At 37.0% G+C, this 12,873-nt stretch overlaps 1 protein-coding gene across 3 annotated transcripts in view; it reads left to right on the top strand.

Moving 5' to 3' along the window:
- The window catches only part of LOC128738569 (dual specificity protein kinase splA), an 87,925-nt gene that overhangs the window by 38,101 nt on the left and 36,951 nt on the right, over nucleotides 1–12,873 (top strand). For all 3 annotated transcript variants that reach the window (XM_053833814.1, XM_053833813.1, XM_053833812.1), the window contains exon 3: nucleotides 11,694–11,755. In XM_053833814.1, the coding sequence (XP_053689789.1) occupies nucleotides 11,694–11,755 (62 nt within the window). The remainder of the gene's footprint in view (nucleotides 1–11,693; nucleotides 11,756–12,873) is intronic.

Here is a 12,873-nt window from a genome sequence, read left to right as displayed (position 1 = left end):
CAACGAAAGTCGAACTCAGTTGGAAGGCTTAATATGTAGGAATAAAATCAAAACTCACGTTGCAGTCTTCTTACTGTTTTCTCTCTATGTTATATAACGCACTAACTCTAAATTGCTATCAATTGAACCTACTATTTACGGTACGGCTCGCAGAAAATGTAAATTAGTTTTTATAGCTTCTGAAGGTCGATTCAAACATGCATTCGAGGGTATCTGTATTGTCTACTGATTGGTATATTCTATTCTATAGAGTGTAAATTTGATTTTGCACATATAATTTATAATTGAATTTGATTGTTTCATTCCAATAAATAATAAAGTTTCAGTAATACTTATGCTTGCTTTTGCGGTGTAACAAACAGGTATTTTTATTTTGCGCCTGGTCAAAGTAACATTTAGAGGGACACCTTACGATTACCACGGCGACATAAACGCATTTCAACGCAGTTTTCTAAATGATTACCTAACAAATAATGCCAGCAACCGTCTCATGTAAAACATATTTGTTCAAGTGCATGCCGTACGCCGTGATTAGCGCAAGAACAGAAAGACAAAGAGACAAACTGTTAATGTTATTTTGGCTTTTTTGAAACGTTACTCGATATTTCTATTGTGGGATAGAAGATCAAAGCTTTCATAGTACGGAAATATACCATTTATAGCACTATATATTTGTCTCTTTGTTTGCTGATACCCGCAATAAATTTTCTCACCAACGACTTAATGGATTTGAACGCTTTTAATTGTTGAATTATAACCTATGATTGTAGGCAGCAGCTTGAACAGCACAAAATAATTCAATGCAATGCACAGTGGGCATAATCGACCAAAAAACGAAACTTTTTGTTGCCACTGTTTTTATGGGATAAAAAGTGACTTTTCTAGGGGTAAATGAATTGGGGTAAATGGCGCAAAATGGGACTTTTCATCATTTCCGCGCGTTGAAACCATCGCCAATCGATTTCTCGTGATTTTTTACATAAGAAAAGTCACTTTTTACCACATAAAAACAGCGGCAACGAAAAGTTCCTTTTTTTCGATCGGTTTTACCCACTGTGCAATGGTTTAAATAAATACAATCTGTACCGTGATGCGGTTATGACTTGTGCATTATATACAAATTGTTTAAAATAAATTCGATGGGAAAAAGTAACATTTATCAACCGCGAGAAATTGAAATGTCGATTTTCGAAACCATCATTAGACTGCTTTATAAATTCCATACAAGCCGAGTTTAATTTTTCGTTTTATCGCCTCAAAATGTATTACGATAAAAAGTTTAAGATGATGTTTTGGGCTTACAATCTTATCATCTGTTATTGCACTCCAATCTATTTTTACGAGGCTGATGATATTTTCGTGAAAAAGTATGCTAAGCTGGATACTCAAAAAACAACATATTGGATTATCGATTCCCTATACAGGGATACCTCAATATAAGACAACCTCGTTATAAACCAACCTCGATGCAAGACAATTCGATATAAGACAATCTTTACCTCGATATAAGATAAATTCCTTTCACATAGTTGGTAACGACATCAGAGCTAATTTCCCATTCCAAAAGCGGCGCCATAGAGATGTGCATTATTTCAAAATATATGTAGGAATTGTAAAAAATTAATAGCTCAAACTATAATATTAATAGTTCAAAAAACGTTAACACACAACACAGAGCAAAATTGGCGACTGCTGAAATTGAGAGTTCGTGTCATGTGTGGCATGTGTTTAAAGCTCCATTATTTGATAGTAGCGTGCCGAAGCCACCTCGTCATACGTAAGCACGATTTACACTTTATTTCGAGTTTTTAAAGGAATTATAGACACACTATTTGGCCTGGTATACCAACCAGATATTTTTTAAAAGTTGCACCAAGGTGCGATGCCAGTGTGAACTGGGAGTGCGCCGTAAATACTAAAGATACAGCAATACTTAGTTCAGCAATCTTATGGATAATAATTTACTCTATAAATGCCCCATATATAATATTTTCGAATTTCGCTTGGCTGAGGTGCTACAGTTAAAAAAGCAAAATAAGTTCACTGAGTGCAGGACAAGCCTGGCTATCGTTTAAGCTGTTCTGTACGGTCGGTCATTAGCTGACCAGTTCTGTCCTTTAGCGACATCTTTGTATTCATCCCGGCACCACTAAGGCGGCGAGAAATATCGTGCAACAAACGAATATCACCATTGGCGGCGGCGCGGCGGTTTCTCGTTGCTCGGCTAGGAAGTTAGTCCAGGCTCTCTTGTCCCGCCCGCAAGCACGTTTAACAGCCGCCCTCTCCAGTTCGGCGTATCGTTGACAGGCAGCTGTCTTAGCCGATCTGGCCCGCGCTCGCTCAATAACGGCTTTCGTCTCTCTCCGCTCGTCGATCTTCCACCAAGTTTCATCCGAAATTCACTTCTTCCGCCCGCTGCGCGCTTTGCCGAGGGTTTCATCACTGGTCGTGATGAAGGCGTTTTTGATGCCGGTCCATTGCTCTTCGACGGTTTCACCAGGTGGCAGCTCTGAGGCTCGAGATTCAAGTTGTTCAAAGGCCCTTTTCACCTCAGGATTCTCCAATCGGCGGACGTCGTAGCGGCACCCAACTTTCTCCTCCCGTCGTTGGACACGTGCGTCGCGCAGACGTATGTCAGCGATAACAAGATGATGGTCGGATGCAATATCAGCGCTGGCGTTTGATGCGTACATCAAGAAGGCTCCTTTGCCTTTTGCGGTTGATGCAGATGTGGGCGATTTGATTTTCTTTTCGGCCGTCGCGGGAAACCCGCGTGACTTTATGTACTGGTCCATGGGGGAAGAGCGATCCACCAATGACTACGTCCACGATCACGGCCATGGCGTCCCATGACGCGTTCAAGGTCCGCGTTGTTTGAGCCAATCTTCGCGTTGAAGTCGCCCATCTGAATTTGGATGTCCCCCTTTGGGATTTTCTCAACAGCGCTGTTCAGCTGGCTGTCAAAACTTTCTCCTGCAGGTCTGTAGCATCTGTTGGCGCATAGCACTGGGATGTCCTTCTCTTTTGACCTAAATGGCAACTGGCACGTAAGTTAGCGACGTCGATTCACTGTCTTTTGCTCCGAGAAGGTTTTACTAGTTTACTTTCACAGCTTACTGCTTGTCACATAGCAGAAAATATGGCACATACGCAAAAATTTCTGTTTTATTTTTATGACTGTCCTTATCCTCCTTCCACAGGGATGAGGGGTCTTAAACCATCGTAACAAAATTCATACCTCCAAAAAACCCCACATGCCAAATTTGGTTCCATTTGCTTAATTAGTTCTCGAGTTTTGAGGAAATTTGTGGTGACAACTAAAATTTTGGATTTTTTTTTCTCAAGCTGTCAAAAAAGACAAAGATACATGAAGAAGATCTGATTTACCGAAACTAAAGATACATTATCCGATCGGTAAAAGTTCTTACGTTAGCGCAAAAAGTGAAGTAAAAGCTCATTATCCATTGTTAAAAAAAATTAGTGTACATTTGAAAACGGTTCGTAATCGGCTGTTCGGCGAAGCTTTCGTTTGACGTCGAAACAGGAGCGTTGTACTACCTACTAGCGTTGATTCTACCAATCAACTGTTTGCAATTTGTGGCTCTCCAGTTATTTTTGTACCCCAAGGAACTCAAAATCCCGAAGAAATCTTCGATTGGGCGCACTGAGAAAGATTTAACGGGTCGTGGTATTTGGGTAGAAATCGGATCGAATGGGTATGCAGGAACGATTGTATTTTTTTTTTGGTGTACTGCTCTGATGCTCTATCCGGTCAAAACACGTATTGTCCATCTCTATGATGTTTTTGTAGAAACGGGATCAAAATTTTCTTCAAACATTCGTCTGGTGCTTCTTAATTGATAGCCCCCTCTGGTTGGCTTGTTGTTGAAGAAACTAGAAAAAGAACGATGTCCTTCTGCGTCCATAATTTTGGCTGGTCTTCCACTACCTTGCTTATGAATAGTTGTTGGGCATCTTAAGATATGGTAAACAGTCGAAGCCGCAACATATTCGCTTTTTAAATGTTGTACCGTAAATTTTTTCCCGAGATTTCGGTGGAAGTTCGTAGAAGTGTACAACGCGTTCGCGGAATGCTTCTTGTTTTGACGTCATTTCAAGCAAAACTTGGTCAGCATAAACAAAGCAAAAAATACTGACAGAAAGAGGAGAGAAAGAGCTAACACATACGCACTCTCGTTTCGCCTCGAAAAAATTCCAAAATTTTTGTTGTCACCCGTTATCTATCCAACGACATATATATTGTTTAGTTTCCTTCAGTAGTTTAGTAGTTATTAGCATTTGAAATCTTTCATTCAAACGATACACTTCTGTTTTTGTTTTCACAAAGTGCTCCCCAGTCCCAGTATAGTAAACAAAGACGTAGTCCTACGTCAAAATAGTGAAAATACAGTGGGATTTCGAATTTGGAATGGTTTGATTTTGGCAACAAAAGTATCCGTTTTCGGCAACACATAATATTTTACATCCAAAAATATTCTTAAATTTCAGTCAGTTTCCACATATATAGGGGAGAGACGTCTACAGTGAGACACTTTTTTTCCAAAAATTTTCAAAAATGTTTGGTGATAGTTACCAACTAGGTCTTCAATCCATTTGAAAGGTATATCCTTCTAGTTGTCTGAAAAAAAGTTTCAGCCCTTTTGATTAAAAGATAAACTAGTTACAAACGCAAATGTGAAGGTGTCTTTTTGGCTCACTGTTCCCCAGTAGGTGGGAAGAGTGAGACAACGAGTATTGAATACTGAGACACATATTAGAATTGAACCTAAACCATATTTTTTGTTTACAAAGAATAGTTTAGAGGTCGTACTGTTTATTTTGTGCATAAAGGAAACATTATTGTTGTGCATTATTGAAAATTCCGATTTTTCTCACATCTACATTTATATTCATATGAAGGTCAAATCCTGGTTATCTGACCTTCAGCTTACACTTCAGAACTCATTTACAATCAATTTATATGGATTGAGTTACAATTCAACACAAATTTTTTTTTTTTTTTGAAAATTACCCACATCTGTTTGTCTCACTGTTCCCAATAGGAATGTTTTATAAGAAATAGTGAAATAGTGGTGTTAGCAAACAATTCGATGGTCTTATATTTTTTATTTTTATCTCTCATTCCTATGAGATGCCATGTAGTAAATTTAATTTGGATTAGTTATGCGATTTGCCGTTAAAAATCACATGAAAATGATCGCAATAAAATTTACTTTGAACCCCCCAAAAACGACTTTTGTTGAAAAATATACTAAAAAATTAACAAATTTTTCTCAAACTGTATTATGTGATATAGATTCACAAACCTTACTTTGCAGGAAAATATCATGGATCTTGTATGTTTTATGGCGAAGCTATTACCGATGTCTCACTGTTCCTGTTGTCTCACTGTTGACTACTCTCCCCTACTATAAATGACGAAACAATATTGGCCTAAGTGTGTTCATGAAAAAAAGTTTGCGGTTATAAAATGTTTCGAACAATAATATTTTTATTGCCGTACGACTACGTCTTACCGCCGCTCGCCAAAAACTTACTTGCACCGCACAGATAGCTCTTGGCGGATTTTGTAAACATAGGTTGCAATCGTTTAGTCAATTTCTAACACTATTTTCATATCAAAAGACGGTCTCGATGTTGGCACGGTTTCGATTTTGGCAACATAGGCGACACGCATTTGCATGCGTTGTAAATAATAAAAATACACAACTTTGCTGAACATAGTATACCTCTATGTTTCCTTGTTTACGAACTGTAGAACTTTGATTATAAAAAATACCCTGATTTTGACCCCGAATTACTCGACTACCAACAGACGGATACATTTTAAACATTTTACATTTGCTGGTAGTTTGGCTGCACACAGACACCATTTTTCCATATGAAGAAACGAAAGAAAATTCCAGTTGGGGCCAATTGCGGTACACCTCACATGCTACTTGCTTCGTTTCTGTGATGTCGGTTTATGCTAATCTATTTTCCTAACAATTTAAAGTAATAATTCATTGAATAATTCTCACATTTTGCTCATAACAAGTTTATTGAAGAATATACGTTAGTATATACGTAATATACGATTTGTAACTATATAACATTATGGCATTCAAAAACCTACACATGGTGTACAAAATACAACAACGTGAGTAACCGCAGGTTAATAAAAATTGATGAAATTTATTCGAGAAAACTTTATTGTTGTGAATCAAATAGAATGGCAATACAGGAAATTATGCATAGTTCAAAAACCTATAAACTAGTCCTTTATTACGCAATGTATATGTTAAAGAATAATATTTCATCTTACAACTTACTTTTACTTGAACTTACCCTCATTAGTAACAACTTACACAGCAATTTCATGAGAAAAGGAACTATCAAAATTTATAAGTGCTTCTATTTGGTTCAAATTTTGTAAACTTATTCAATTTCCAAAAATTTCATGTAAACCAAACGTGTCGATTTCTATCTCAAATAGCAAGTAATACCGTATAACAAAGGTTCCTTTCACCACTAAGTGGATTAAATCTTGTTTAAATTTTAAAACATTTTGAAAAAAATCACTATCTTACAATTTTTTTTATTTCTGATTTTGATTTTGAAGCAGTATAATTTTGTAATTATTAGACTACGGGATGTGAAAAAAAAATCACATTAGTATTATGGTGCTGCACGGAACTAACTCCACATAATGAAACGCTACTCTATACAAACATGATTTTATAACTTAATGTATGTACCTATTTCGGAAACTAATCAAAGCATTGGATTATTTTTTTTAGTTTGTTGGTGGAAGAAATCTTCCACAGCTAAGCACTCAATAATAGCTAAGCAAAACTACTACTTGCGTCCTAACAGATGATTATTTTTTGTATGCAAATAAAACTTCTGTGATACAAATTTTCATTTCTGGCAAACTTATTACTAGAATTATTCGGGATAATTGCATTTTAAAAAATGGTCTGCATTTGATTTATGATTCATTTTCACAGTTTGAGAGAATAAATATATTCAACAGAAAATGTAGTGTCACAGCAAAGAAACCCCGTAACATAGTAAAGGCTTTACAACATCACAACTTTTCCATTGTCGGCACGCTGTACCTATGTATGTCAATGATGGCAAAGCCGAGTAGTCTTCTGATTTCATAAGTAAAGCTGAATACATCATAATCATAACTGTGCAAAGGCTTAGGCAGTAGAAAACAGAAACGAACAATGAACTGGCTAGTATGCTTCATGATCTGCTAATCAACAATTGCATCATTTTTACAGTTTCTTCTTCCATTATTATTTCTTTATCTCAATTAACGCACAATCAGCAACTACGTGAGTGAAGCCAAGAATTCAATTCAAACATCAGCTAATGTTTGACATTATGATTTATTATGATAGTTACCTTATTTTAAGCGGTCGAAAAGTATCTAGTACAAAATTGTTACCATGATGTAACTTGCATCCTCAAGTCGCTTGGGTTCACTTTCCCATGTTAATATTGATCCTGTTGCTCATAAATTGCAATAAAATTGTTCATAAGTATTTTAATTGCATCTCTGTGTGAAACAGGAAGTTTATCGTTTCTGACTCACGCGGTTCTATTCAAAAATCGAGTCCTAACTATATCCGACCACTTGCACTTAGTCTTTATAGATGTGTCTATTTACGTTTTACATGAGTCGAGTAATTGTGAGAAAATTGAGTTACAATGTTTTAATTGTTTACTAGTTATCATTTATTAACATTTTTGCATGACACTAACTTTTCAATTGATTTACTTAAAGATCAATTAAAGCGACTTTCAAATTAAATTAACAATAGGCGAACCTAAAGTACCACCACTGGGTGACTGCAAAATTTCAAGCAATCGTGCATAAACGGATTGTACAGAAAGTATGTTATGCATGCGCAATGTGACCTTGCTGTCTTGCTTGATTTTAAGCTTACTCTCGATTTAGATCGTTCAACTACAATGTTGAAAGCTACACGCACATCGTGTCAGTTGCTCGAAACTTTAGAGATCTTCATCGCCTGAAAATGCTTTATTGCTCTCTAGTACGCCCACGTTTCAAAAATAAGACCTGATTTGTACCGAACCTGTGCATGAATGATAAATGAATTATATGAATGTCCAAAACGCGTTGAGAGATCTACATTTGCGCGATTCAGTGAGTTTTCCGCCACACCTTGATCACTTAGCGAAAGTAATTAACGACGACATTAATTGGCTCTCCGTAAAATCCGCTCCCTTCTAAATTTTTCCGCTTTGTATTTTCGTTTTACTAGATTCGTAAAATCGAACTATCATCTTTTAATATCTTCTCTGTTTTGGAAGACCTGTTCGTAACCGGAGAACTATTAGCTATTTCCACACTTCTATAAAAGAAACGTTGTCGAGTTCCATTAATCCATTAAAAAATAGAAACGGTTAGTAGGAATAATGAAAATAGATTTTCCAGATTTTCCAGATAGATTCCAGGTTTCCCAAACACAGGGTCTGTTTTGACAAACGAGTGGGCGTGGGTTCGAATCTTGATAGAATCAGGCCATTTAAGTCAACAATTTTCCCTACGATAAAACTGAATCTTGACGTGGTATAGGATAATCAGTAAATGAACAGCGGTTACGTTTACTTCTAAATATGGGTATATGTCAACTCGAAAAGTTCGAAAACAGACACTGATGAAGCCTGCAAGTCATAGGCGAAAAACGTATCTGTCACGAATAAATATAAATAGTAGAATTCAATTGGAAAGTTTTCTTTTTTGTTTAATTTCAAACAGAAGTAAGTTGTTTTTGATTTGATTGCGTACAAGTAAAAGTAAGGTGTAAGAGGAAATATTTAATATTAATTGTAAAGCGGCCAGTCTAAAGGGTTTTTGGTAAAACTGAACAATGCATAATTTTATGCAATGCTATTCTATTTGATTCATATCATTAAAATGAGACTAATAGCGCATAAATCACACACACTCACTTACTCTCTCTCTCTCTCTCTCTCTCTCTCTCTCTCTCTCTCTCTCTCTCTCTCTCTCTCTCTCTCTCTCTCTCTTCTCTCTCACACACACACATACACACACCCTATTCCACCTCACACCCTTTGAAAACTGTTTCGTATACACTCAAATCTCGTTTTACGTCCACTACTGGGGGACGTAAAAGAAATCGGTCGTAAAAAAGAGAACGTTAATTCAAATTTTGAACGTAAAAAAGTGCACGGTAATTCGAATTTTAGACGTAAAAAGAAAAGACGTTATTTCGAATTTTCTAAAACCACCTAATGGTTTTTGACGACGACGTTAATTCAAATTTTTGATGTAAAACGAGAGGACGGTAATTCAAATTTCGGACGTAAACAAGGTGACGTAGAACGAAATTACATAAAATGAATGTACGTAAAAAGAGATTCTAGTGTATAAATATATGTATAAATGTTCTTTTCTTCAAGAAGCTCTGTTTATTTCGTAATTTCATTGACATAGACATTATATATTTCTACAAAATAGTCGATTTACCACTGTTTAAAAGTTCAAGAAAAATGCAAAAAATGGCTATTATAGTTTTTTTTGCAGCAGCAGCAGTTTTGATTCATTTTTAAAAGGTATTCTGTTTCACTGTTTATAGCGCATCGGGCCATATATGACCGAGATTTTGAATCTTGTTGCTGTTGCCGTTTTGCGTTTTATTTGATTGATTTTTAATACATGCTCAACAGTTCATATTCATTTCAATTTGAGTCAAATGTGAATTGAATTTTTTCGTTTTGTGTCGTTTTTAAGTCTCCAAACGTTATTTTTTCTTCAGTAGATCTTTACTAACGTTGTAAACATACACAGACACACACTAGATCAAACTGAGCACATATTAAAATATGATGTTTCTTAAACATAACAGTTTGTAATGCATCAAATGCTATGTTTTTATAGCAAGAAAGTTTATTCATGAAGTTAGTACCACTGCAGCTGCCCTTTATCTATACACAACGCGATGAAAATATGTAGGTTTGTGCCTATGTGAAGCGTCGATCTCATAATCTCTGCTTCAGAATCAGCCTTTGCAGATAGCAAGCATCAAGCTGGTGTACTTCAATTTTTCGTTCCCGCTTTACTGTTTCCTTTGTATTAGGAAATAATATGGACACAAGACGAAACTCGCTGTCTGTTTGCAACATACCTTTTATTTAGCCAACAGTTACATAAAGAAATGTATTCACAGTGAATTCGCAGTGCTCTTCTACGACTGTACGACTGTCAAACAGTAGAAGCTTTTATCAAAGCGAAAGCCGAGTCTTTTTCTGCTGTAAAAAAAGAACAACTTTATCATATATGTACTCTCTTATATTAAACATATGTTGCTCGGAAAAATAAAACACTTCAACCCTGTTACACTTTCCCAAAACATTGTCGGTCTAATTTTGCAACGAAACATTACGTATCGTCAAAATTTGCGTCAGGGAAAATAAACACTTTTGAACGTTCGAATCTTGTTCCATTTTAACTGAATATTGATTGAACAACAACCAATCCATTCAAAATAGATAGCGGGCTAATTGTGTAAGTTACATCAAACATTTAACCTAAAGTTGGCCAAATTTTCACTAATCACATACTTTATTTAGCAAACCATGATTTGCTACCAACGATATCGCCAATTAGTCATTATTGGTTTGATTACTGACTACCAGAATGAAACAACACATATGTATGGAAAGCGATAATGTATATATAGAAAACACGATATTGTTTTTAACTGCATCACCGATCCTCGGGTCATATCTGGTTTGTTGGCTAACACTAAATAACAACAACGTCACTCGGTGCCTTATCACGGTCTCGTTCTACTAGTGAGTTGGCAGAATTTTGATATTGTTTTTTTTGGCACATTGATATCACTTTTTAGTACTATTTTGAAAATTTAGAAAAATGCGATGTGATTCACGCTACTCAGTGAGTAGTGAGTATGGGGTATTTGTAAAAAAACATTTAGAAATAACTCAATTGATTTATCTAGCAATGTGACTTGGCTTTTCTCCCGCAAAACAATGATAGTGTTATTTAACTAAAATATTTGCAAGATTGTATTGAGTGCAATTATTTTATTTCCCTTTATAAGATGCGTTAATATTTGTTGGCGTCACCCGGTCACTTTACTGTATCAATGCCTTATTTACTTTTAACGTATTGACTTTGTTTATAAAAATTTATACACATAAATGATAATTTTTCCAGATCTGATTGAATATATGTTGAAAATCAAAAATTAACAAAGCAAAACTATCATGAGGCTGTGGCAAAATGACCGTTTTTGCAGCGTCTTTTTTGATTGCATAAGCGATTCCATACGTGCTAAATATGTTTGAAATTTGTATCGAAAAACCAACTCTTGCATTTTCACTCCTGCAAGCCACTATATGCCACACTTCTCTTCGCATATCTGGTCCCCTTGCGACTTAAAATTAGTTAACATCAAAAGTAAATTTCAACCTAGTTTTTTTTGAATGCCACGTTCTGTAATTTTGCGGCTAAGAAACTAGTAGAACTAGTAGATTATTGTCATTGTTGTTTACATACTGATAAAACATGCACTTCGACCTAGGCCTGAAAATAAACTTAACCATAGTTTTGCTTTATAATTGATATAACAATAAATACATTAACGATAATTTTTATTCTGTTTCAGAACTCCAGTCCACTATGGGATGATTTTATTGCAAAGGCTACAAAACTGCACGCTTGTTTAAGGTAAGCTAATGTACACTACCTTTCTGCCTTTCATTATTTTATTAAATATGTCATTTAATACTACACCGTACCAAACCCGCCTGATTCTGCCCTACGAATTCTCTTGCTATTGGGGATAAACGACGCAACAAAATCTGGGAGCGCACCTTGTAGGCGGCGTTGACCAGCGTAATGCCGCGGTAGTTACAGCAGTCTAGCCGGTCGCCCTTTTTGTAGATGGGACAGACTACGCCTTCCATCCACTCCTCCGGTAGTTTCTCTTCTTCCCAAATTCTTGAAATCAGCCAGTAAAGTTCCGTTGCTAGCGGTTCTTGGCCATTTTTGTAGAGTTCTTCCGGGAGTCGGTCCTTTCCGGCGGCTCTATTATTCTTCAGCAGACCGATTTCTCGTCGGATCTCTTCGAGATTGGGAGCCGGTACGCTGTTGTAGTTTGTAGGTACTCCGAGGTTAACTTCCATTGCGTCTCCTGCTGCTATATCGCCGTTGAGGTGCTCATCGAAGAACTGCTTCCACCTGTCGACCACCTCGCGCTCGTTTATGATTAGATCCCCTCCCTCGTCCCTACACATGTCAAGTTTTGGTGTGTGGGCTTTGCGAGTTTGGTTCACCTTCTCGTAAAACTTGCGGGTGTCATTAGCCCGGAATAGTTGTTCAAGCTCCTCATGATCTCTGTCCTCCTTCTGGCGCTTTTTCCTCTTCAGGATCGTGGTCAATTCATTCCTCGTTCGTCGATACTTGGTCAAATTCTCTCTCGTGGATATGCTCAGATAGTTTTCCCAAGCTCTTTTTTTCCTCTCTATCGCTTCTTGGCATTCCCCGTCAAACCAATTATTTCGTGCACTCGAGGTTTCCACACCTAGCACCGCGGTTGCGGCCTCGTTGACGGCCGAGCGTATCCTACTCCATCCGCTTTCAACGGTCGAAGCATCCAGCTCCATAGAGGAAGGCAGAGCTTCATCCAGTATGCGCGCGTAGTTTTCGGCAGTTCGCGGGTTGTCTAGCTGCCGAATGTTTAGCCGAGGAGGGCGACTTTGTCGCGAGGTATAAACCGTCGATAGTTTTGAGCGCACATGTACTGCTACTAGGTAGTGGTCCGAGTCAATATCCGCACTCCGTAG

This window comes from Sabethes cyaneus, chromosome 2 (assembly GCF_943734655.1).
Source record: "Sabethes cyaneus chromosome 2, idSabCyanKW18_F2, whole genome shotgun sequence".
Classification (NCBI taxonomy): Eukaryota; Metazoa; Arthropoda; class Insecta; order Diptera; family Culicidae; genus Sabethes; species Sabethes cyaneus.
Note: the sequence above shows the minus strand (reverse complement) of the source record. Positions and strands in the feature narration are given on the sequence as shown.